The sequence below is a fragment of the Mobula birostris genome, chromosome 14 (assembly GCF_030028105.1).
Source record: "Mobula birostris isolate sMobBir1 chromosome 14, sMobBir1.hap1, whole genome shotgun sequence".
Lineage (NCBI taxonomy): Eukaryota > Metazoa > Chordata > Chondrichthyes > Myliobatiformes > Myliobatidae > Mobula > Mobula birostris.
This window is the reverse complement of record NC_092383.1, coordinates 40,143,767-40,171,550: the sequence shown is the minus strand read 5'-3', so window position 1 is coordinate 40,171,550 and position 27,784 is coordinate 40,143,767. Positions and strand designations below refer to the sequence as shown.

Sequence of the window (27,784 nt, the reverse complement as noted above, 5' to 3'; positions counted from 1 at the left end):
CAATTTGGAGAACCATTTAGAAAGTAGATAGAAGGCAGACTAGAATAAAGCAAAAGCCAAATAATCCTGAAATAACAATTTAATTATGGCAAAAAATAATGGTCCTTGCAGTGAAGGCAGTTATAGATGGAAAATTATTCTAAACAACACAAAGAATAGACAGGAAGTGTTATGCTGAGAGCTTCCAGTTTTAGATAAGAGTTGGTGAAGCACAATGACTACTTGCTGGTAGCAAGCAAAACTGCTCACTACTTTAATAACCACTTTTTTTTCTAGTAAACATTCACTGCCACCAATAGCCTGTAGCTTCCCTTTTGCAGCTGAGGTTTTGAAAGGCTTGTACAACCTGGCATTTTTGCAGTGTGAACTGAAGTCTCAAAGGTACAGGGTGGTTGTGGCGTGCCGTTTATAGACCAAATCCAGATGATGAAGCCCGGGCCCCAAGAGCAGAGTATGAGCCAACGTATGGCCATTGCTGGAGCGGACTTGGAGGCAACTTGATGCATCAGAACCGAGGCAAGTCAGCGTCCAGGTAGTGGGGCCTGGGCACGAGAGTGAGGGAAGACCCAGGGTTTGACTGATTTAAGTGCTGGGCGAAATTGGAAAGGTAGCGAGCATACGGACTGAATTGAAGCAGCAGGGCCAGATTTGACTGAGGGCAAGGAACGACCTGAGTTTTGGACGAGTGCTGGACCAGATTGAAAAGGTCAGGGTGTGGGAGTCAGACTCGAGGAATGGGCTGATTCAACTCACTGCTTCACAAGGTTTACTCACTTTTGCGCTGAACTGAGACTGTGGCCTGTAACTTACGGGCTACCAGACCGGCTTTGTGGCTGTGGACTCACCTTCGTGAACTTCAGTTACGTGCTTGCAGGATTTTTAATGGTCTTTATTTTTAAAATGGGTTCTATTGGGTTTCCTTGTTTTGTGGCTGCCCGCAAGCAGACTGTCAGGGTTGTATATAGTATACATACTATGAACTTCATATGCAAAACTGAAGTTACAAGGCAACAAAGGAAGTAAGGGCTACAATGCAACCCAAGCCCATTTACTTTGAACCAAACTAATTTTAATCGTCAATTTTGTGCTTTGAGTATGTAGATTTAGGGAATGCACAAATTTTTAAATTTGCCAACAAGTCAGTCAAGAGAAGCGTTCAATCCCGAAAATCATGTTCAAAGACATGAGCTCAAATACTGAGACCATTCCTCCAGTGTGATACCAAGTATTGGTGAATTGTTAACAGATGTATCTTTTACGAGGAAACATTTATCCCCCAAGTACACAGTTGCGCTCAGGTGAAAAATAATGTCCCATGATTATGACCATAACTCTGTCTGAGGGACGTCACTGTGCACATTGGCTTTCATATTATTTAGAAGAATGATTACTGAGATATTTCACAGGCTATTGAAGGCTATGGCATGCTCCAATATCACAAAAAGGCTTTATATGCATCATTTAGAACTTGATTGCAAAAGAGGACATTAAAGGATCACACATCATCTGCTTCATTACATTACAATTAATTGATGCCCAAGGTGAAATAGATGAAAAATGACCAAATTTTCCAGAAGCACTCATTTTTTTTTAAAGTTTCAGTTGTTACTAGCCACGCCCCAAGTACACACATTGCTTTATTTAGTAGAGTTTGACTGCCCAATACCTAGATGTACAGCAATTTGCACCCAGTGCTACAACTCAATGAAATCCAGGATTTTCATTTCTCCTAAATTGGGAAGACAGATTTCACAAGACCTAGCACTAATCAATAAGTTGTTTTATCTTAAATAATGTCAATGATACTCATTATAATCCACAAAATGTTAGGAAGAAAATGCACAAATTTAGCTTGGCTCACCAATTGCTATTTGTGTTCTAAAAACAAGACATTTGTATTCAACAAACATCAAAAAATTCTAATCTCTCCAGTTAAGGGTTAGGGATTAGCTAATTGAGCAGCAGATCAAACTTATAACAACTCTCAAGGGCAAAGGTTCTTAGGCAGTTACCATCTGCTGGATTGAAATGAAAATGAGACCATTCCAGCAGTGTGAAGTATTATATCAGCAGAGTGCATTAATGGCTCCACAAGCTATGCCCACAGTCCCAGTAACTGAGCTGAATTTGTGTTCCAAGAAAGCTACTGTGTTTAGTGAATTTAACCCATTTAAATAGAGCACAGCATTTGATGTTAATTAACTTGACTTCACTTGGATTTCCAGTTAATCTAAAAGAGTGGTCAACATCTCCTCATGGTATATTAAAATTAAAATTGATTGTATCATTTTAGTTACTTAAACATTTCTACATTTTGGCATGATTTGGATGATTCAAAATAACCCTTAATGTGAATGCATACTGCCAACAATTTGCACAATGCTTCTGTTCCCAATGCAATGCCACTGCAGCACACATCAATCAGTAAAGACTCTCAACACCAGGGCATGCCCACTTCTCTCTGCCACTATCAGGGAAGAGGTACAGGAACCTGAAGACCCACACTCCGCTTCTTCCCCTGTTAGACTTCTGAACAGTCCACAAGCACTACCTCATTATTCTTTACCATTTTTGTAAATTATAGTACAGTGTATTCCAGTTTCTTGGGATACACTGGAACCAGTACATTTTGGCCCAATTTCTCTGACATTAAATTCCACCTCCGAACCTTAGTTATGCGGCTGCGCCAATTAGTTTCTGGCATCTCCAAGCCTGAATGCTTGAAACTGCAGTAAGCAAAACATTTCTGAGTTATCTTACTGCTTATTACTCACCAACAATCAGTGACAAATATCACTGCTTTTAGAACTGATACCATTTTAAAAATGTTTACTCTAAGCATGATGTAGTGTTTAAGGGCCACACAAGTGCACCTATCTGCCACTGGTTAGAGCTTGTTCGGCAACAGTCTTCTGTTCCAATTAAGCTACATAGTGTCCACAAAAAACAAAGGGAATCCTGGCTATTTTCTCAATTAGTTTTAGTTCTTTAAGGAGTTATCCCAAGTAAGTGGCTGCCCCAAATAATGAATGGACCAATTAACCAGAACCCACTGTACTAATTTAGTAAAACTTTTTTTAGGCCTTTGCATTTAATTGCTGCTGCAAAACAACAGATTTCACTTAAGACAGATATAATAAACCTGATTATCAAAAGCAGTTAATTTTACAGATGGAGAACCTTGCAGCAGAGTTGCTGTAAATGTTTTTCTCCTCCTTTTCAGGGGCTGCATCACTTGTTAGGCATCCCTAACTTTGTCCACCTGGTTTTAGTTCACTACAATGACAATCCCTCATTCCACTGCTTTTACATGTCCTTTCCATTTTCTGGATCTCGCTGCCCTCATCAACCACACTGTTTTGTAGACAGTATATTACCATGGCAACCCCAAGTTACAGAAATTCCTTTTGTTCTATCTCTCATCCTCTACACAACTGAAAAACCAGCTTGTTTTGTCACGTAAACAACAGGAATTCTGCAGATGCTGGAAATTCAAGCAACACACATCAAAGTTGCTGGTGAAGGCAGCAGGCCAGGCAACATCTCTAGGAAGAGGTACAGTCGATGTTTCAGGCCGAGACCCTTCATCAGGACTGTCGAAGAGTCTCGGCCTGAAACGTCAACTGTACCTCTTCCTAGAGATGCTGCCTGGCCTGCTGCGTTCACCAGCAACTTTGATGTGTGTTGCTTGTTTTGTCATGTTTCCAGTTCTGAGGAATCTTCACTGCCAAACATTAACCAAGTCTCTTTCTAAGGCTGCTGCCTGAAGTGCCAGGTGTTCTTTCCTTGCTTGCTTGAATTTGATAAAACATCGACAGATTTTTCTTTTTTTAAAAAAATAGATGACAATGTATTTAAGCCCTGATCAAGGTCCTGTTCCAAAAATTCATAAGTGGCCGTTTAATAGCTATACATTTCCAGTATGTTAATGTCCTCATTCATTGTTTCCCAGCAATTGATTCAAAAACAAATCAATATTAATTTAGTATTCGTGGGTTCATACAAATTGAATGGATATACTATTAACTGAAGGTTTACTACAGAGCAATTTAAAGAATTAATAGATTAGCTATACGTATATAAACAGTGGCTGAAGGCAGTTTCAAACAATTGATTTTGATGACATAATCAACACTTCTGGGTTCAAGACTTCTCTTAAAGACACATTTAAAATCTGTCCCAAATTGTCAAGAAGTCATTTGTCAAGATTTCCAATAATTTGTTGACTCCTAATATTTTGCAACACTTTGGAAAAGTGTAGATCGCATGGATTTAAAACATTTTCTAGATTATGTCTAACTTAAAACAAACTAGGAGAAACTGACTTCTGAATAAAACTATGGAGTGGCTCAAATTCTAAACTTATTTGCTCAATTTAACATTTAAGAATTTCAGCATAATTTATTTTTAAATTCTCACCCCACCTAAGCCAGGAGTTCTGAAGCTTCTTTTATGCCATGGATCAATACCATTAAGCAAGGGGGCTATGGATCCCAAGTTGGGAGCCCCTGGTTTAAGCACTGCTCATTTCCAGATAACAACAGATATCAGGCTAGACATGTCACAGTACTAACTCATTCAAGTGGTCATGGTCGTAAAAATAAAACTCCTTTTGGTACAAACACTTCTTTATATGGGATAAAATACATTATAAATGGAGGAAGACATAGAAATCTCAGCTCCCTCCCTTCCCTACAGGGGTAAGCAATACACTTAGGAAAATTTTCAAATTTATTGCATAGTCCAATCACCAGTTAAGATCAACTTGATGGAAAAATATCATTCATTGCTTATTGTAAAAAAAAATAGATAGGCCGAATTCCAAAAGTTAATTATGGAATAGGGTTTGATGTTTCAAGCATGGAACATACCTGCCATGTGCTTGGAAATCCAAATGTACAAACTGGTCTTCATGTAAAATTGATCTCTTGGCACGTTGATGTTTCTGATGCAGTACTTCTGTATCATACGATAAACCTTCATAATGTCTAATGTACTTATTTAAAGGATTGCCAAACTGTCCTGTGGAGTAAACAAACAGTATAAGGTGTACAATCGTACAATAACAACTAAACAGATATCTAACAAGTTTAAAAACTGTTCCAAAAGTTTGGTATTGTTAACGTATTTAATTGATTAAACTAAAATCTACTGAAATCATTGATCTGACTCAAATGCATTCAAGTTACAGCAACAAATCAGGTGGTCAAAAGATATTTCACCTTTCTTAATGCTGGAATACATGTTCTCTAAATGGAAATCATTCACTCCTTTCATCATGCCCCTACAGTTTTCTGCCAAACCTGGGAAACAAAGATTATTTTTGGAACTGTAAAATTTATGTCTAGTCCAGGGGACTCTAACATGGCAAGTAGAAAGATCAGATACTGACACTGGCCTTCAGCACAAGAGGCTAAAGACAAAGTGTTTGCGTGTGCAAGGCATGCACAGGATCTCTGTGAACAGAACAGAGCAAAAGCATTATACACAGTAGAGGAGATTGGAATGAAGATGACTAGGACTCAATGTGGATAAAGCAAAGCAAGCCAATAAACAATGTGAAAACAAAATCTTGGAATATCCCTTTTTCCAAATAGCAGACAATGATCATTACGAGATTGTGATAACTGACTTTCACACACATACATCACTTTCAAAGCAAAAAGTTGAAGGTATTCTACCTGCAATAGTAAATCACTTTCCAAAATCTTGAAGAAAATTTATTTGCTGACTAATCACAAGGGAATTCTGGTAGGAAAAACAGATACAAAAACTAGAAAAACAAGAAACCAAGCACAGATGAATATTGGGATATAATATGATAAGGATGAATCCATACAATAAAGAAGTTTCAGTGTGTAGCCAGCCGGTGGTGTAGTGGCATCTGCTCTGGATTTTGAGGTGAGTGGTCTCTGTAAGATTATACCTCTATAAGACCACCACTCAGTTTCCTACACCCTAAGGAATAGAGCCCTAACCTAGCCAATTCCTCTCTATAACTCAGTCCCTCTCATCCTGCGGGATGAAGTTGGAACATGCCCATTAAGGGAGTAATACATTACAGGCACCTTCAGGAAATACCTGAGGGAAGGGCAGCTCATTAGTCATCCTATTTTTTTTTAAAGAATCAGGTATCGTCTTGCTTAATCAAGGAAACCATTTAGTCTAATCTCAAGAAACGTCAGTCATATAGTTGCCAAAGTCCACTTCCTGAACCAGAAAACACTTCATCTTAAAGAAGAGCAGTTGTTGGAATTCAAGAATAGCCTATCAAGTCTCCAAGAATAAACATTTTAATGATAATTCACTTGCTTAAAAACGGTGTAGGGAATTGTATGCGACAGCATAAGCCACTCCAAAAAGCCAACTACATACGTGTACAATTACAACACTACTGCTACCCACACTTCAACGATTTGGTTACTATGAATGGCTGACCTCGAGTAATAAGGTTAAATGACAAGCTTAAATTTGTACAGCTGTTAGACACGATGCAGTTTTGTTTCAGCATACACAATGGGCATGGTTTCTAATGATGGCACTTGGAAACACAAAGTTACTGAACTGGGCATTTGGCACTGAAACAGGAACACGAAATCTATCAGCCCACATTGCATCGCTTATTAAGAAAACCCAAATCCAAGGGCGTAAACAGTGAGCAAAGTTAGTTGCTGTCTGATAAGAAGAGGAAATACAGGCAATGCATGTCCTTTCCTGTTTTGCTTGGTAAATAATTGAAATACTATGTACAAAAGTTGATAATATTGTGGAATTATAACAAATACAGGAGCAGTCATGATAACTTCAGGATAAATGATTTAATACTGTTAATGCTGTTAATTTTAAATCGGTGTCCAACTTTCCAGGTAAGTTTAAAAGAATGTTAGGCTGCAATGGTACTGTTTAATGCACTGATGGGCATCAAAGTTCAAAGTGAAACTGTTACCAAAGTACATATGTACACATCATACGCTAACCCAAGATTCATTTTCCTGCAGGCAGTCACAGTAAGTACAAAGGAACAACAGATTCAATGAAAAAACTGCACACAGCAAAGACAAACCAAAGTGCAAAAGACAACAGACTGTGCAAAAAGAAAAAAAAAACAAAATAATAAAAAGCAGTAAATATCAAGAACATGAGATGAAGAGTCCTTGAAGATGAGTCCATAGGTTGTGAGATCAGTTCAGTGCTGGGGTGAGTGAAGTTATTTCCTCATCCCCCCCCCCCCCAAGTTCAAGAGTCTAATGGTTGGGTGGTTAATAACTGTTCCTGGACCTGTTGGTGTGGGACCCAAAGCCCCTGTACCTTCTTCCTGATGGCAGCAGAGAGAAAGAGCATGGCCCGGACGGTGGGAAGCCCTTGATAATGGATGCTGCTTTCCTGCAACAGCACTCCTTGTAGATGTACTCAATAGTGGAGAGGGTTTTACCTATGATGCACTAGGCTATATCCACTACTTTTTGAGGCTTTTCCATTCAAGAGCATTGGTGTTTCCACAGCAGGCCGTGTTACAACCAGTCGGTATACTCTCCACTATGAATCTATAGAAGTCTGTCAAAGTCTTAGATGCCTTGCTGAATCTTTGCAAACTTCTAAGAAAGTAGAGGCATTGTCATGCCTTTACTCTAATTGTACCTACCAGGATGGATCCTCCAAAATGATAATGCCATGGAATATAAATTGCTGACCCTCTCCACCTCTGATCCCCTGGTTTCCTCCTCCTGAAATCAATAATCAGCCCCTCGGTCTTGCTGACATTGAGCGAGAGGTTGTTGTTGTGTACCACTCAGCCAGATTTTCAATCTCCCTCCTATATGCTGATTCATCACCACCTTTGATTCAGCCCACAACAGTAGTGTCTTAAAAAAAATGGCAATGAAGCTACACTTAGCCTCACAGTCATTAGTGTAAAGTGGGTAGAGCAGGTGGTTAAGCACACAACCTTGTGGTGCACCTGTGCTGATGGTGATTGTGGAGGAGACATTGTTGCCAATCCAAACTGAATGGTGTCTACAAGTGAGGACTGGCAACAACATCTCCACAATCACCAGTTTTAGAATGAGGTCTTGGAGCTTATTGATTAGTTTTGGGGTATGGCAGAATTGAATGTAGAGTTGTAATCAATGAAGAGCATCCTGGTGCACAGGTTGTCACTGTCCAGATGTTCCAGGGTTGGGTGAAGAGCCAATGCTGATGACCTGTTGTGACGATAGGCAAATTGGAGCAGATCCAAGTCGCTTCTCAAGCAGAAGTTGGTATGGTTCAGCACCAACCTTTCAATGCACTTCATCACAGTGGGTGTAAATGCTACTGAATGATAGTCCTTGAGGCAGGTTATCACATTCTTCTTAGGCATCGGTATAATCGAAACCTACTTAAAGCAGGTGGGTACCTCAGACTGTAGAAGTGAAAGGTTAAAGATAACGGTGAACACTCCAGCCAGTTGACCAGGTCTTCAGTACTCATCCAGATGAGCCAGATGCTCATCTGGGCCAGATGCTTTCTGTAGGTTCAGCCTCCTGAAGAATACTTTCATGTTGGCCTCACATCAAAATCACAGGGTAGTCAAGGGTTCAAAACAGGCATTAAGCTAAAAAAAAAAGTTAAAAATAAAAATCATTTTTCAGTGCTATGAGTGAAATGCTATCAGTAGTCAGTGACATCAACTCAGAACCTTGGAAACAATTGTGGAGTTTAGTATCAATTGTGAAGTTAATCCTTAGAAATTGAAATAGTTACAGTGGCATCTTCAAAGTGATTTTATTTATTTATTGAGATTCTGCCCTTCAAGCTACACCACCCAACAATCCCCTGATTTAATCCAAGCCTAATCACAGGACAATTTACAATGATGAATTAGCCTAACAACCTATATGTCCTTGTCCTGTGGAAGGAAACTGGAGCACCCAGAGGAAACCCATGCAGTCATGGAGAGGACAAACAAACTCCTTACAGGCAGCGGCAGTAATTGAACCTGGGTTACCTGTACCATAAAGCATTATGCTAACCACCTCGCTACCACACTGCCCTGGAAAAATTCTTACAGAGGACGCCAGAATTGAACTCCAAACTTGGGAATGCCCAGAGCTGGTAGAGCAACGCGCTAACTGCTCGGCTACTGTGGCCCCCTTCGTAATCAGCTCAGGAGTCCAGCAGCAAAAGGGAGAAATAAGTCAATGCACTGGAATTCCAGCAGAACAAATCACAGCTGTTAATATGAAATGACTGAGCGGGGCTGCCAGAGCTTAAGGGCCTTTTATTATGGAAGCCCCCAGTGGTACACCATACAGCTGTCTGGATACTCTGAAGGAGAACCAACAGTATGGCTTGAAACAGGCCTTTCAGCCCACCACATCCATGCCGACTGTTTTGCTCTACACCAGCTCCATTCGCCTACAAGAGGTCTATATACTTCAACATTTTACCTATCAAGAGTCCATCTGATATCTCTCAGATTGTATTGATTCCACCACCTCTTCTGGCAACACATTCCAGATATCAACAACTAAAAAAAACAACACCCCTCACATCACATTTGAAACACTTTCCTCTCCCCTTTAGCTTTCACCCACTTCTTTTTAATACCCCACCATGGGGGAAAAGATTTTGCTCATCTACTACTCAATTTTAAGCACCGATATCAGATCACCCCTCAGCTTTCTTTGCTTCAGATAAAAAAAACAAACCTAGCCAACCAATCCCTCCTCATAACTAACACCCACCTTTAGAGGCAACTTGGAATCTGGTAGCATGCCAGATTTTGGGTGAACAAAATATTGAACACTTCAATAGAACTTTAGGGTGGGGAAGTTTCAAATCAGGATTTCAAGTAATGTACCTTCATATTACAAACAGGTTATGACATGAAATAGATCCAAGCTCAGTGCCAGCATTCACAGGTCCATAATTTCATGAATACTGTAGATACTCAGTTACTCAAAGACTAAAACTTCAACAGATGGCCTTTTGAAAGTATCCTGACTGGTTGTCTCAATCTGGAATGACAATTCAAATACACAGGATTGCAAGAAACTGCAGACTTAGTGGACTCTTGCCCAATCCACTTCAGGTACACCCCTCCCCACAAATGATAGTATCTATGAAAAGTACTGCCTTAAGAATGCAACATCTATCTAAAATCCCTACCGTCAACACACCATCAGAAACTGGACAAGTTTGTCCAATTTCCACTTGTGAAAAGGAATCAAATTTCAAGACATAACTAAAAGCAAAGTAGAGAATAGCTACTTCCCTTCCTCCCCTACTCTTCTTCCGCTACATTGACAACTCCATTGGTGCTACTTCATGCATCCAAGCTCAGCTCGTTAACTGCCTCTATCAGGCCTCCTGTAAAAATGCTGTTTCTTTTCTCAGTTCCTCTGTGTCCACCAGGATGAGGCTTTCCTTTCCAGGACATCACAGCTGTCCTCCTCCCTCAAAGAACAGGGTTTCCCTTCCTCCACCATTGATGCTGCCCTCACCCACATCTTCTCCTAGACATCTGCACTCACTGCATCTTTCCACTGACTTAACAGTGAACCTACCACCTTATAAACCTCCACATCCAACACATTATTCTCTACAACTCGCGTCATCTCCAAAGGGATCCTACCACCAAACACATATTTTTCTCCCCCACAATTTCTACAGGGATCACTCCCTCCACAATTCCCTTGTCCATTCATCCCTTCCCACTACTCTCCTTCCAGGTACTTATCCCTGAAGGTGCACAAGTGCTGCACCTCCTCATTTACCTCCTCCCTCACCTCCATTCTGGGCCCAAAACAATTCTTGCAAGTGAGGCAACACCTCAGCTGCAAACCTGCTCGAGCCGTCTATTGTATCCAGTGCTCCCGATGCAGCCTCCTCTACATTGGTGAGACCCATTGTAAATTGAGGACCACTTCATCAAGCGCCACCGCTCCACCTGCCAAAAGCGGAACTTCCTTGTGGCCCAACATTTAGTTCTGATTCCTATTCCGACACATCAGTCCATGGCCTCCTCTTGTGCCACGAGGCCACCCTCAAGGTGGAGGAGCAACACCTTATTTTCTGCCAGGGTAGCCTCCAACTTATGGCATAAATATCAATATCTCTTTACGGTAAAAAAATGTTTCCCTCCTCGCCTTCTTCTTCTATTCCCCACTCTGGCCTCAAACTTCTTCTCACCTGCCTATAACCTCCCTCCAGTGCCCCTCCTCCTTCTCTTTCTCTGATGGTCCACTCTCCTTTCCTATTAGATTCCTTCCTCTCCAGCCCTTTACCTTCTGCATCCACCTGGCAACTTTTGAGCTATCCTCCCTCCCCTCTCCCTATCTTTTTATTCTGGTGTCTTCCCACTTCCTTCCCAATCCTGAAGGAGGATCTCGGCCCAAAACGTTAACAGTTTATTCATTGGCATAGACGTTGCCTGACTTGCTGAGCTTCTCCAGCATTCTGAGTACGTTACTTCCCTTCAACCCAAATCACTGTAGTTTAGCAGTACAATTGGCCCTCCTTATCCGCGAGGGATTGGTTCCGGGACCCCTCATGGATACCAAAAAACGCGGATGCTCAAATCCCTTATTCAACCTGTCTCAATGCAGCGAACCTTAGGACCCAGCGGAACCCCAGACCTTATTTAACCTGCCTCAGTGCGGTGGACGTTAGGACCCGGCGGTGGAGCTCTGAATCCACAGTGTTTCTGTTCACGAAAATAATCACGATCACGATTGAAAATGAAGTGGAAATAATAAAGCAAACAAAAAGAGGTGAAACGCCATTGGTCACTGGAAAAGTGTTAGGCTACAGTCGGTCAACGATCGGAACAATTTTAAAGGATAAAGTGTGAAAGGGCCTGCCCCGATGAAAGCTACAATTATTACTAAGCAACGCAGTGGTTTAATTATTGGATTTTGGGTTTTTGATCCTCCACATCAACTCGGCAGGGATAGAAAGCGTGCTCGGGAGCAGTCTGTCACTGGAGCGAACTTGGGAGCTTCAGTTCCCGACCCGGCGCTGAAACATACGTTTCTTAAGTGTTTTATATGCATGGGAAGGTAAAATATATACTATATACTAAGACAAACTTTTGACTAACGGACGCTAAATAATATCAGATGTACCTGTTCCGCCTTACTTAGTAAGAGAACTTCTGGTTTTTTTTCGATCCCGATCCACGATAACCTACGCACATCCTCCCGTATATTTTAAATCATCTCTAGATTACTTATAATACCTAATACAATGTAAATGCCATGTAAAATAGTTGTAAAACTGCATTGTTTAGGGAATAATGACAAGAAAAAAAAGTCTGTACTTGCTCGAACAACAAGTGCTGGAAAAGCACTTCCGGGTTTTCTCGATTCGCGATTGGTTGAATTCGCGCATGCGGAACTCGCGGATAAGGACAGCCGGCTGTACCATGACTACTTTGCACTAAAATGGAAGCTATTTTTTTGTCCTAATAGTGCTTTCTTGTAATACTGTATAGTTTATGTTTTCTTCCAAAAGGTGAATGTTGCTGATATGAAGCTATATGGCTGTGATGCTACTGCAAATTAAGTTTACATTGCAATTATAGTACTTGTGCATATAACAATAATCTTGACTTTTGACTTACACAGGACAATGCAGAAATTCGACATTTTCTGTGCAAGTTGCAAAATAAAAATGTTCATAAACTCATGCATTTATTCTGAAGAAAGATCACACCACCCTACCCTCTTAGCCACAAGTCATGCTGGTATCATCACACCTCCATTACAGCAGACATTTCATGACTCAGTAGCCAGTGATTTTTCTTTTCGAAATCTAGCACTTGTATATTCCTGTGCAAAGAATGGCTTGATCTTAATTATAGTTCAACAATTTAAAAGGTCAGCCTATAGCAACTGTAAAATCCAAGTGTTAAATAGATAACAAAGATTTCATGGAAAAGCAATCCTGTATCTAACCTTTACCCAAGCCAGGACTGATAATGTATAATATTCTTTCTTAGAACCACAGACAACTGAAAAGGGCAAATTAATCACCCGTCCTCTCTGCCATTTTTTCTCACATCAGACAATGAGGGACCATCAGGTCCCCAAATACACAATTTAAATAAAATCTTCCAGCCCTGCTCTCGCACATGGTATGCGCAAAAATGAGTTAACATATTGCTTGGTAAGACTACCTATTCACAACTAACACACACGAGTAAACCCATTTCATCCTTGTTTAGTCATTCAAGAGAAACACATAGCACCCAAATGGAGATTTTATTGCAGAGGAATAGTTAGTCCTGGGATATTGCCTTTGGAGCAACATGTGGGACCATGTGGGAACTTTTCATAAATTACCAATAACACACATTTCCAGAAGTGCCTTGGAATGCTTTTCAAAAACAAAAAAAAATGCTATATAATTGCAAGTGCCAGTCTTGCCTTCGTGTTCTTTACTATGCCTAACAGGCATTTCTTTACTATGCCTAACAGGCATTTCTTATGAGGAGACTCAGAATTGTCCAGCTTCTACTTCTGAAAAGGAATCTAGTATCTACGTGAAGATTATGTTGACAGATAAACAATTACAAGCAAAATGAAATAACTGATACAAACAAAACTTAAGCCCAGAAGATTTTAAACCAAAAATATACTGCACACCATTATCTATGACAGTGATGTATTGACAGGAGTGGTTTGCCTGTAAAAATAATTTCAGTTGCCAAGACTGGACAGATTCAGGAACAGTTACAGACAGGGTTGAATACTGAAGTCTTAAACTGCCAAGATCAAAGTAATAACATTGGACAACAAAGATTTTGTTTCCTGAATACCTTTAGGTGCATCTTATGAATTTTGGGCTAATGATCATGAAAATCACCATGAAATTTTCCTATCATGCACCATTTTTTAAATAAACTTATGTTTATTATTTCAATTCATACTTCAAGTCAATTAAAATGTTGCCTACAATGTAAGCTGGAAAGTTTCCTATCTTGTCCAGGCATGCTTGGGCATGCTTAGGCGGCACGGCTGCTGCATGGCAGGACAGGTTTTAGTAACAATTATTGGGTTCAGGACTGTAAGGATGGCATTTGCTATCATCAGGCACAAAAATTTCTATGAAGGATTTTGATATTTGAGACAGATGCTTCCCAGAATAACTGATGCCAAGATTAAGGAAAGCATTTTTGTTGGTCCACAAATCAAACAGGTCATCAATGACAGGCAATTTGAAAAATTTCTAGTAGGACCGGAGAAAATCACATGGAAGGCATTCAAGGAAATTGTTGAAATTTTTCTCTGCGTCTACAAAGCACCAAACTACATGCAGCTGGTTGAAAGCATGCTTCAAGCATTTAAAACCATGAAATGCAACATGTGACTAAAGATTCATTTTCTGCATTCCCATTTAGACTTCTTCCCTGTAAATCTTGGTGCTGTTAGTGACGAGCATGGTGAAAGGTTTCACCAGGACATTGTGGTCATGGAGAAAAGATACCAGGGCAACTGGAATCCATCAGTGCTGGTGAATTATTGTTGGACACTTAAGTGAGAAGCCTCAGACACTGAGTACAAATGAAAATCATTAACAAAATATTTAACTTAGTTGAACTATTGCAAAGCATCAGCACCATTATGCAATTAAACACATTATATTCAATAAAAGTTAATTTGTTTCTCCAAATTCCTTTGTGATACAAGTAGTCTGAAATTATATTTGTGTTCATCTTCAAACAGTCTATCATAAACAAAAAAAATTCTGAGGAAGCAACACTTTTGAAAAAAATTTGTTGTCCAGTGTAATAGGACATTTTGTTTAAAACATACGTATGGCATTTCAAGATTGAGCATTATTAAGAGGGGTACACCAAAATGAAACTGAAATACAATAGCACAAGTTGAAAACTGTTTTGTGATACATCAGCTTCTGCACACAAAGCAAACAGGGCTGGAGATCTTGTCAAAAAGCAGGCTTGTCTTCAAACCACACAAGATACTATCAGTGCAAAGGTTAATTTGCATACTTTGGATAAGTTCGAGCAAAAAGATTCTGTAACATTCAATAAAACAAGTCCAAAGAGCCATTTAAAACCCTGGTTTGAGAGGAAGTAATAAGAGCATAGTTATTTAAGTAGAATACTTTGTTCCAGAAATCAAACATACATATAAAGGGAGAAGAGTCAAATCAAGATTAAGAGCTTAAATTTCAGAATTGTGATTTAGGAATATGACCAAGCACCCAGGCAATTACGAACTTTTACAGCAGCATGATTTGTTTCATAATATTTAAATGAGAAGAGATACCAAGTTGTTAAAGTGGGCTTTTAGCTGTTGTAACAGTTAAACCGGACAACACCTAGCTGATGAGATGGCTTAGCTAGATGACAACCATATAAGACTGATCTGCAAACTGGCCACAGAACAGAGCCAACCCACTCAGAACATAAAATAAACTTAACAAGATCTGCATGACTAGCACCATGTACAAATAATAACTGAAGTTTAGGCTACTTCACACAAAACAGATGTGAGGGACAAGGAGATGTAGATTTAGGGTCGGGCAAGAGGAAAGAAGGATGAAAATTATGACAAAGATTTTGACAAACAAAGCGAAGAAGGAAAAGATTTGAAGTATGTATTGGCCTTTCTTTCAAGTTCAATGTTCAATCCAATTGCCAACCAAAGAAGGGCCAAAAGCATGTGCTCCCAAAGGAACTGACAGTAACAACAGAGAAGCTTTACTATAAGAGCTATGCTATCTTTTACTCAAGTTCAGATTTTTACACTCGAGTTCAGATTTTTACAGTAAACCAAGTTTGAATAAGATAGAAAATGTGCCCATACTCATTTAAGATAAGTGTGGGAGGGGGGCAGAAAGTAGACTGAAACTCCAATAATCTTCTATCCTATTTCTCAGAAATTCTAATGGTTTGGCATCTGGCTACTAGAACCCTGCTCCACACTCACTTTAAATTCAACTAGCTCACAGGAACATTTATTTCAGTGCTGTGAAACACCCAAAATAGGTAAATTAAAAGTATATTATATTGGTAGTGATTTCAAGTTGTCTGTTAGTCCAGCACCAATGTCAGACAATCAGATTTCAAGCTTCCCTTTAAGCTTAGATGTAATAAATAATTGCTGTAGTCTAGCTTTCTGCCGGAGGTTCAGTTCCCATTTAAAGCAGGGAGAGAGTATACACCCAGTGGCCTCTTTATTAGATACACCTGCTTGTTAATACAAATCAGCTAATCATGCAGTAGCAACGCAGTACATAAAATCATGTAGGCATAGTCAAGAGGTTCAGTTGTTATTCAGGCTCAGCATCAGAATGGGGAACAAATGTGATCTAAGTGACTTTGACCATAGAATGATTGTTGGTGCCAGACAGGGTGGTTTGAGTATCTCAGAAAATGCTGATCTCCTGGGATTTTCATGCACAACAGTGTCTAGCGTTTACAGAGAATGGTGCAGAAAACAAAAGAGCAGCAGTTCTGTGCCTTGTTAGTGAGAGAGGTCAGAGGAGATTTACTAGTCTGGAGATCCTGTCAAAAAGCAGGCTTGTTTTCATGAACTTTAAAACATACTATCAGTGAAGTGAAGCTGACGGGAAGGTGACAGTAACTCAAATAACCATGCTTTACATGGTGGTATGCAGAAGAGCACCTCTGAATGCACAATACTTTGAACCTTGGTATTGGATGGGCTACAACGTGATTCCACTTTAGTGTCGATTTTGTCTACAACTCCCTAGGTTGCTTTGATGAAGGTCCATTCTTGAAATTTCAATCAATCGTTTACAACTAAAAACACTTGAAAATTAACATGAGGGAGAAAGGAGTCACTGATTAAAACATCAAAAATCAATAGATTGTGTACTCGCATTAGAATGAGAATTCTTAATACCATTATCCAATAACTTCAAAGTAATAAGGAGTTCATAACAGCATTGCACATTAGGTTCAGGCAGATATCTACACTCATAATTGAAGAGTAGATGGCACTGTTAAGATTCCAGAAGGATTTTACATTTGCTGACAGTACTGATGCCAGATACATGTTAAACTTTCTTTTGAATAGTAAATACAGGAAAACCAAGTGGGGAAAGACATTTGATTTGTTTAGTCTTTTGCTTCCTTAGTAATTTATAATAAATTGCTAAGTATGACACAAGGAATGCATTTACCCACGTTGAGTACATAAAAGAAGTTTTCTATTAACATTAATTAAAAAAAGACAAAAAACAATCAGCTCCACGCGAAGAAAATGCTGAAGAAATTCAACAGGTCAGGCAGCATCTAAGACGGAATTAAACAGTCACTGTCTCGGGTGAGACTTTCCTTTTTCTACAGATGCTGTCTGACCTGCTGAGCTCCCCCAGAACATTTGTGCTCCTGATTTCCAGCAACTGCAGTCTTTCTTGCATCACCATAATCCGCAAAAGTTGGTGTTGGAACCACTTCTTTTTATGCTGTATAACAATGATTTAGATGATGGAATAGATGGCTTTGTTGCCATGTTAATAGATGATACGAAGTTTGCTGGAGGGGCGGGTACTGTTGAGGAAACAGGTAGGCTGTAGAAGGGCTTGGGAGAATGAGAAAGAGAGCAGCAAATAAAATACAAATGTTGGAAAATGCATGGTCATGCACTTTGGCAGAAGAAATAAATGTGCAGACTGTTTTTGAAATGGGGAGAAAATCCAAAAATCTGAGATGCAAAGGGACTTGGAAGTCTTGTGCAGAACATCTTCAAGGTTAACTTACAGGTAGAGTCGATGGCGTGGAAGGCAAATGCAATGTTAGCATTCATTTCTAGAGGTCTAAAATACAAGAGCAGGGATGTGATGCTGAGACTTTATAAGGCACTGGTGAGGCTTGAGTATTGAGAGTTGTGAACAGTTTTGAGCTCCTCATCCAAGAAAAGATATGCTGGCATTGGAGGGGGTTCAGAGGAGGTTCACAAGGATGATTCCAGGAATGAAAGGGTTATCATACTAGGAACATTTGATAGTTCTGGGTCTATATTCGCTGGAATTTAGAAGGATGAGGGGGGATCTCATTGAAACCTTTCAAATGCTGAAAGGCCTAGACAGAGTAGATGTAGAAAGGATGTTTCCCATGGTAGGGAGTCAGGAACAAGAGGGCACAGCCTCAGAATAGAGGGGCATCCATTTAAAACAAAGATGCGAAGAAATTTCTTTAGTCAGATTGGACAAAGCATCAAAGATTATGGGGAGAAGACTGGGGAGTGGGGCTGAGGAGGAGGAGAAAAGATCAGCCATGATGGCAAAGCAGACTCGATGGGCCAAGTGGCCTAATTCTGTTCCTATGTCTTATGACCTTACAGTCTTACAATGAGTTAGTCAGAAATGTCTAAAGATTTTTCTGGATAAGTGTAAGCACTAATTAATTCTGTCATAGGTACTAGCCTCGGTCATATCCAAGATATCCTCAAGGAGCGGTACCCCAGAAAGGCAGTGTCAATTATTAAGGACCCCCATCACATGCCCTCTTCTCACAGTTACGGTCAGGAAGGAGGTGGAGATACACACACACACACACCTCTGCCCCCCACCCCCGATTCAGGAACAGCTTCTCCCCCTCAGCCATCCAATTTCAAAATGGAAATTAAACCATGAATACACCTTTTTATTATTTCTGTTTTTTTGCACTACTATTTTTAATTTAACCATTTAATAAATATACATACATACTTTTTGTACTTTTTTTTCTATATTATCATGTATTGCAATGTACTGCTGCTAAGTTAAGAAATTTCACGACACATGCCGGTGATGTTAAACTCGGTTCTGATTTAGTTTGAGTGTCTCTTTGGTTGTTGGGGGATGCGGCAATGCCATCTAGGTGGGGGCTTTATTTAAAGTAGCTCCCCAGAAGCTAGCTTTCAAAACGACTGAGGAAAAGAACAAAGCTGGGAAAGAAAATAGCTAACTCCATCTGCTCAGCCTGCTGTTTACAATGGACAAATTCCCATGAAAAAGCAAAAGAGAAATTCTTGCAAAGAGAAAATTGTTTAATCTATTTGTGAGTGAATACTGCAAGACTATAGGTTCTGTTCAAGTTTACTGCTTAAGGCAAAAATTATCACTTAAAATAAAAAAAAGAGTCAGTTCCTTACACAAAATGGCAAAATGAAAAGTAAATGTTGCACAAATTTTAAAAACGAAATGCAAACATCAAGCTATGTTCATTGAACAATATAACTAGCACACATGAAATAGATTGAAAAGTTGAATTCTTTATTCAAATTCTGTGACCATTTGCAAGTTAACATCAATACAAGGAGACTGAAATCCATCATATTCCTTTGAAGACAAGTTCTAACACAACAGCAGTGGCAAACAGAACAAAAGATATGCAAAGCTTGAGATCTTAAACCACCATAACATGTATCAACACGAGTGTTCGTTTACACTCAAGTGTCACTTCCAAAAGAAAATAGAGTACTTAAATTTAGCTACATTTGCATAAATTACCAGAACTACTTTCAATCTATGCTACATTGAAAAGGAAATAGTACATATTGATTTTGTTTGGAACTATTGCTAGCAGAAAGTACTCTGATCTTTAAGTCATGTCATGTTAATCAAAGAAAATTTAAATCAGGGTTTCCCCAATACCATTAAACAAGGGGTCTGTGTCACTGATTTAAATGAATGACCAGCAAACTTGTGCCACAGCCAAGTCCCAAAACCAGATGAGTAATTGAAAGAAATAATCTGTTTGCCTGTTGTTGGTTGACTGGTAATGGAACACATGGAGAACTCAATCTTCTTAAAATGGCATCATTAAAATATTTTGATCATTTGAACTAGAAGCCACAGTTTACTTTACACTACAGCCAGAAGATAACAACTTTGGCAGATTTCATTCGCTCAGTATTGAGATATCAGTCAAATGTTCAAACCTATCACCCTGTAACCCACAAGCCTCCTGTTTCAGATTACCAGACTTCTGATCACTAAGAATGAAAAGCAACAGCATGACAATTTCTACTGTTTTCTATATAAAGGAACTTCAGATACTGTAATTGGGAGACTTCCAACCGTGGTAACAGAGTTGTATCTTTGCAACAGGGAATATCGGCGTTGCTACCTTCCTCAACATTTTTTTCCAACAAGACACTCCCCAAACTGAACTGAAAATTCTATCCATCAAATCACAGAGGACATGGTTTTCACTACTCCGCAATCCCTTGCTAATTGCTATCATTTTCACCAAGCACTAAACACAGCCTTTTTTAAAAAAAACTTACTGACGCCTGCATCAATGGGAATAGATACGAGTATCCTCCTGGAATTGAAACAGAATTACAGACCAGGCTTTAAACTACAATGGTGTGAGAGCTCCAAATAGAGGTTGTTTTATAAATCAAAGGATATACACAGGATGAAGGGGGAAATGCCAAACAGGTGTGAAAGAATACAGAAATAAAAAGTATGCAACACACAGAAAATCCAAGGTTAATAAAAAAAACTGTACAAGCAAAGCTCAGTCTTTGTTTGAATGCATGCAGAATTAGCAACTTGATAGGGTAGCAGTTAGTGTAATGCTACTAGTGCCAGCATCAATCCCTGCCACTGCTTGCATTTTCTTCCAGTGGCCGTGTGGGGTTCTTCCACCGTCTCCGGCTTTCTTCCACATTCAACAGGCATACAGGTTAGGGTTAATAAAGTTGTGTGCATGCTATGTTGTTGCCGGAAACATTCTGACACTTGCAGTCTGTCCCCAACTGTGTTGGTTGATGACGTAAACAACACATTTCACTGTATGCTTCAATGCACATGTGACAAAATACGCTAAACTTTAAGCATCTTTCTCTTCAATAATGTATGATTTGACACCACAGACAGCAACATACATAAATAATCTAAAGCTGTTACAGAGACTGATGGCAAGGTGGCCAATAATAGGTGCTCAATAAACAATAAGCTAACTGGACTTTAGTTCCACAACTTCTGTCTTCCTCCCTGTATGAAGGAGGAATTCATAGCAGCTGTTGCTGTTCTAGAATCCAGCAAGTTTTGAAAATTTTCAACCAATGGGTCCACTCATTGTGAAGTTTTTAAAACCTTTGTGTGGACCTTTGGGTCTCAGTAGTTTGTCCACGTAGCTCCCCGAGTTTGTTTAAACTTTATTCCTTGTTTGGGACTTTGGTTTACAAATTCCTCCCTGCTATTTGAAATTAGCCCATCTGTTATCATAAGAGACTACACTGGCACACCTCAAGGGTGTGAGCTTAGCCCACTGCTCTAATCTCTGTATACACATGACTGTGTGGCTAGGCATAGCTCAAATACCATCTATAAATTCGCTGATGATACAATCATTGTTGGTAGAATCTCAGGTGGTGATGAGAGGACATACAGGAGTGAGGTATGCCAACTAGTGGAATGGTGTCTCAGCAACAACCTAGAACTCAACGTCAGTAAGATGAAAGAGAAGATTGTGGACTTCAGGAAGGGTAAGACAAAGGAACACATACCAATCCTCAGAGGGATCAGAAGTAGAGAGAGTGAGCAGCTTCACATTCCTGGGTGTCAAGATCTCTGAGGATCTAACCTGGTCCCAACACATTGCTATAGTCATAAAGGAGGCAAGACAGTGGCTATACTTTCTCAGGAGTTTGAAGCGATTTGGCACGTCAACAAATACACTCAAAAACTTCTATAGCTGTACTGTGGAGAACATTCTGACGGGCTGCATCACTGTCTGGTATGGAGGGGCTACTGCACAGGACCCAAAGAAGCTGCAGAAGGTTGTAAATCTAGTCAGCTCCATCTTGGGCACTAGCCTACAAAGTACCCAGGACATCTTTAGGGAGCGGTGTTTCAGAAAGGCAGTGTCCATTATTAAAGACCTCCAGCACCCAGGGCATGCCCTTTTCTCACTGTTACCATCAGGTAGGAGATACAGAAGCCTGAAGGCACACACTCAGTGATTCAGGAACAGCTTCTTCCCCTCTGCCATCCAATTCCTAAATGGACATTGAAGCTTTGGACACTACCTCACTTTTTTTAATATACAGTATTTCTGTTTTTGCACATTTTTTAATAATCTATTCAATATATGTAATTGATTTTATTGTTTATTATTATGTTTTATTTTATTTTTCTCTCTCTCTCTGCTAGATTATGTATTGCATTGAACTGCTGCTGCTAAGTTAACAAATTTCACATCACATGCCAGTGATAATAAACCTGATTCTGATTCTGACCTCCCATAGTGAAAATACAAAAAAAATTCAAAGATTTCTACTCTTTGTTTGCCTTTATATAGTATCAGTCTTGTTTTCCTGAGGCTCCACACCCATCTTAGCTGCCTCTTTACTATTTACAAATCATAGAACTTCCTACTGTTCTATTACCACAGGGTTCTGTTAAAATAAATCTCTCCTCAGCTTTTTGTACTTCTGCTGTTGGATCATACAGCCCTCAGTCTTTTGGCCTACTACCAGCTCTTGCCCCTTTGTATGACCTACTTTCAATTTAACATTTGCTTTAAGTTCTTTGTTAACCACAAATTGTGCCCCTTTCTTTTGGAGTGCCTCCTTCTGATTAGACCAGTGATGTGCACAAGCTGTTTGAATATCTGCCTCAGGTCATCCAATGTAATGTAAAATGGTTGGTACGGTCTCGATGGGCCAAAGAACCCATTTCCGCTCTCTTCAGCTAATGCAGGTGCCACATTGGCCCTTACGGCAAAGAGCTTAGAGTTGAAGAATGAGGTTTTGTTACAATTCTATAGTGATGGTGAAGCCACAGCTGAAATACTGTGCATTGTTTTGGTAGCCTTTCATGAATACAGTTACACTGAAGGCAGTGCAATGGAGATTCACCAAGCCAATTCTTAGGATGAGAGGGTTATCCTGCTGGAGAAGCACAAAAGGTGGGTGTGTATTCATTGGAATTAAGAATCGGGGTGACCTTTTTCTTAAAGGGGGCTTGACTGGAGAGATGCGATGCTTTCACTAGTAGCAAAGTAACAAACAAGGGTACTTAGCTACAAATACAGGAACACTCACTGAAAACTCAGGTGGAGTTACACACATCTAAAAGATTAAGGAATTTAGGATAAGGGAAACCAGGAAAGAGTTGAGGAGACCAGGTCAGTCATAATCAAGTTGAATGGCAAGCTTTGTGATGGCCTATGCCTACTCCTAATCTGAGTTCAGCTACTCTAAAAATCACTTGCCATTTCGTATTTGTTTTATGACAGCACTTAAGTCATTTTCCTACCAAACGCAGACACTCAGTGAAGACCCAGTGTCATAAAAGGTTCTATCAATGCCAACTCTTAACCTTCTTTGTCGCAACATCCACCATAACTCCAACAAACTTTTTTCGTGAGTGAAGTTAAACTTCAGAACGAATGAGAAACTGTTCAACTTGGAGCAACCACACTCCAACACCAGGTAATCAAGCTACAGTACACAAAGTTTGAATTTACACGTCTATCAACCTCTGCTTTAAATATACCCAATGACTTGGCCTCTACAACTGCCTGTGGCAACAATTCCACAGATTCACCATCTAGTGAAACAAATTCCTCCTCATCTCTGTTCTAAAGGGACGTCCTTCTATTCCGAGGCTGTGCCCTCTTGTCCTAGATTCACCCACTTTTGAAAATATTCTCTCCCCTTTCAGGCCTATCAATATTCAATAGGTTTCAATGAGATTCCGCCCTCTATTCTTCTAAACACCAATGAGTACAGGCCCAGACCATCAAATGCTCCTCATATATTAACCCTTCCATTCCTGGGATTATTCTTGTAAACCTATTCAGGACCCTCTCCACTGCCAGCACATCCTTTCTCAGATAAAGGGCCCAAACTATTCACAACACTCCAAATGTGATCTGGCTAACACCTTATAAAGCCTCAGCATTACATCCTTGTTTTTAAATTCTGGTTCACTTGAAAGGAATGCAAACACCGTATTTGCCTTCCTTACAAAAAATGTCAGGAACGCATGGGTCTTTTTTTTCTGAAAAAGGTGGAAGCTGTAACTTGCAAACTAACCTTCAGAGAATCCTCCCATGCACCTCCAATTTCTGAACTCACACCCCATTTAGAAAGTAGTGTACACTTTTATTCCTTCTACCAAAATGCATGGCCAAGTTTTCCTACACAGTAGTCCGTGTGCTACTTCATTGCTCATACTCCTAATCTGTCCAAATCCTTTTGCAGACCCTCTGCTTCCTCAACAATACCTGTCCCTCCATCTATCCTTCCATCACCCATAAAGTGGCCATAAAGCCACAATTCCGTCACCCGGATCATTAACACGTGAGAAGTAGTGGATCCAACATCTACCCTGCAGAACACCACTGTTAACCAGCAGGCAACCAGAACAGGCCTCTTCATTCCCACTCTGCCTTCTGCCTGTCAGCCATGCTAGTATTTTTTCTGTAGTACCATGGATTCCTATCTTCTTTAGCAGCCTAATCAAAGGCCTTTTGAAAACCCAAGTACACAACATTCACCAACTCTTCTTTGTTTATCCTGCCAGTTACAACCATTCACAATCTGAGATAGTTCTTCACATGTGAATCTATTGGAGCTATTTATCGTATCTGGTGCTCCCGGTGCAGCTTCCTCTAGATTGACAAGACCATCGGAGGGTACGATGGACCGGGGGCGGGGGGAGAGGAGAGAGAGAGACAGAGAGAGAGAGACAGAGAAAGAGAAAGAGAGAGAGAGAGAGATCTGTTCTTTGTAGCCACCAGGAACTCCCAGTGGCTAGTGTTGTCATTTCAGAGGACCTGTCCTGGGCCCAGCACGCAAGCGCAATTATGAAGAAAGCATGGCAGCAAATCTACTTTCTTTGGAATTTGCAAAGATTCAGTATTAGAAGTGAGAGTATATTGACTGGCTGTATCACAGTCTGGTATGGAAACACTAATGCCCTTGAACAAAAATCCTACAAAAAGTAATGGATGTTCATCAACCCCAGGACTTACACCATCAGGTTCAGGAACAGTTATTACTCCTCAAACATCAGGCTTCTGAACCAGAGGGGATAACTTCACTGAACTTCACTTGCCCCATCACTGAACTGTTCTCAGACCTATGGACTCACATTTAAGGACTCTTCGTCTCATATTCTTGATATTTATTTATTTATTACTGTTACTTTTTTATCTTTATTTTTGTATTTCCAGTTTGTTGCCTTTTGCACACTGGTTGTCTGCCCTGTTGATGTGGTCTTTCACTTATTCTACTATGGTTATTGGATTTATTTAGTATGCCCACGAGAAAATGAATCTCAGGATTGCATGATTCTATAAATTTACTTTGATCCTTGATTTCTCCAACTTCCAATAACTACTTTACCCATCCCCCCTTTATTTTCTCTTATTCCATGATCGATCTACAATGATTCCTCTTTTTTCCAGCCCTTTCCATCTTCCACCTTTCACCTCCCAGCTTCTCACATCATTCCCTCCCTCTCCTTCCTGTTATCACCTGGATTCACCCACCAACTCGAGCTCCTCCCTCTATCCCCAGCCTTTTATTCTAACCTCTGCCTTCTTTCTTCCCTGTCAAGATGAAGGGTCTCAGTGCAAAATGATGACTGTTCCTTTCTTTCCGAAGATTCTGCCTGATATGCAGAGTTGCTCCAGTATTTGGCATCTGTTGCTCCAGAACAAAACACTTTTCTTTTTAAACACTTGTCTACAGATTATATTTGAAATGAAAGATCTAAAAAGTTGTATATTTTAATAGCGTCCAGTTTTGACTATTTTCTTACTAGCGTATTGTGCTTTAAAACTGAAATTTACAGGCAGTTAAATCCTGATATGTTGCGCTCCGCCCCTTCAACTTGACAATAATGCTGCTAATCTCCAACAAGAATGACAGCACATGAATAAAGACTTGCGAAAGATGAATCTCAGTCACAATTCTGCAATGATTAGTAGGTTATAGCTAAGCTAAAGGTCAAGTGGATACAAGGGGCATTTCCCACTTTGAGGGAAACAATAATCAGCTAGGCAGGCTTATCTACATTTGTCTTAGAGTCTATTTGCAGCAGTTTGTAAGTATGCTGGAAACAAGCCACCTTGCAGCTCTCCTGTTCAGGAAATGGCTTGTGCCAAATTTGAAATCAAGATTAAAGCAATAGAAGAATAACTAAAAAAAATGATTTGCTTTTTTCAAAGTTTCTTCCAAAGATCTATTAGCAAATTAAACATTTGGGTGCACCTCCAATACAAAAGCATGCATTATCCCATGATTAGTTCTTAAAGTCCAATGAGACGAACTCCATTCATACCGCACAGTGCAGGACGTGCACCGAGCTGCAGCGCCTTAGAGACCACACTAAGGAACTGGAGCTGCAGCTTGATGACCTTTGGCTCATATGGGAAAATGACAGGAGGTGGTAGATATGAGCTACAGAGAGCAAGTCACCCCTAACTTGCAGGAGGCAGATACCTGGGTGACTGTCAAGAGAGGAAAAGGGAATAGGCAGCCAGTGTAGAGTACCACTGTGGTGGCTCCACGCAATAATAAGTATACCACTTTGGATGCCGTTGGTGGGGAATGGCCTACTGGGGGAAGTCGCAGCGACCACATCTTTGGCACTGAGTAGGCCTCCGTGGTTCAGAAGGGAAGGAGGGGGGAGAAGAGGAGTACAGTAGTGATAGGGAAATCCATAATTAGAGAAAGGAAATGAATGCATGTGAAAAATTGGTGCAGAGGGCTGGGTTTCAGATGTCTGGATCATTGGGGTCTCTTCTGGGGAACGTATGACCTGTACAGAAAGGATGGGTTACACCTGAACGCAAGGGGGACCCAGGTTTGCTAAAGCTCTCTGGGATGGTTCATAATAATTTGACAAGTGGATGGGAACCAGAGTGATAGGGATGAGGATGGGGCAGTTGGTAAACAAGTAGATGCAGTGTGTAGTGAAACTGTGAGCAAGGTCAGGCAGATGCCAGGGCAAGAGGAGAAGGAGCTTATGAGAACGATAGCACCTAATGGCGACTCCTTTGCTTGCATCTTCCAAAACAGCTCTATTTCTATCTTTAATATCTCTATTTTACCCTTCCAGGGGTCTTTTGAAGACCCTCACCCGGAGTTACACACTGACTTCGGTTCTTTGCAGGAATGGGACCGCTCTCGGGGTCTAACAACTGGCCGCTTTTCGATATGTCAAGGACGCGGCCTAGAAGACTAATGCACCTTCAGGGTTCCGGGATTTCGTGGCTCTGGAGGGGGGCGGACTCAAGGTTGGCGCCGCCGCAGGAAACAGGTGTGTCGTGGGAAGACAGAAGATCGAAAGCAGCAAGTTGGCTGCTGGCTGTGTGTCCAGTGACCTGAGATCTTTGGGTACAGAGCTCAGAAGAAGTGACACAACAGATTTTTAACATCGTAAATCAGCGAATTGTTTGTTATGCCTCCCCTCTCGCTGTGAAATGGGGACACCTCTTTTTCCCTTATTAGGGAGAGAGCGAGCCTGTGGTATGTCGAATTACCATAGTCTTTAGGGTTCTGCAAGTTTGTGTCCTTATTGATGCTTTGCTGCACATTTGAGTGCTCGATGGGGGGGTGCCGATGCTTTATTGCTGATGGGGGGGGGGTTGTTGCTTTGCTGCCGTTTACGTGTGGGTGGGGGAAGCTGGTGGGGGGGGACTTTGGGGTTCTAACATTTAACTATCATTCATTCTTTGGGGCACTCCTCTATTTTTCTTCACAAATATCCACGAAAACAATTTCAGGATGTATATCGTATACATTTCTCTGGCATTAAATGTACCTTTGAAACTTTGAAACCTTTGAAAATTGCA

At 40.4% G+C, this 27,784-nt stretch overlaps 1 protein-coding gene across 1 annotated transcript in view; it reads right to left on the bottom strand.

The window, feature by feature from the left end:
• Positions 1-27,784, bottom strand: part of adam10a (ADAM metallopeptidase domain 10a) — a 172,791-nt gene that overhangs the window by 138,925 nt on the left and 6,082 nt on the right. The window contains exon 2 of the mRNA XM_072278428.1: positions 4,872-5,022. Coding sequence (XP_072134529.1) covers positions 4,872-5,022 — 151 coding nt within the window. The remainder of the gene's footprint in view (positions 1-4,871; positions 5,023-27,784) is intronic.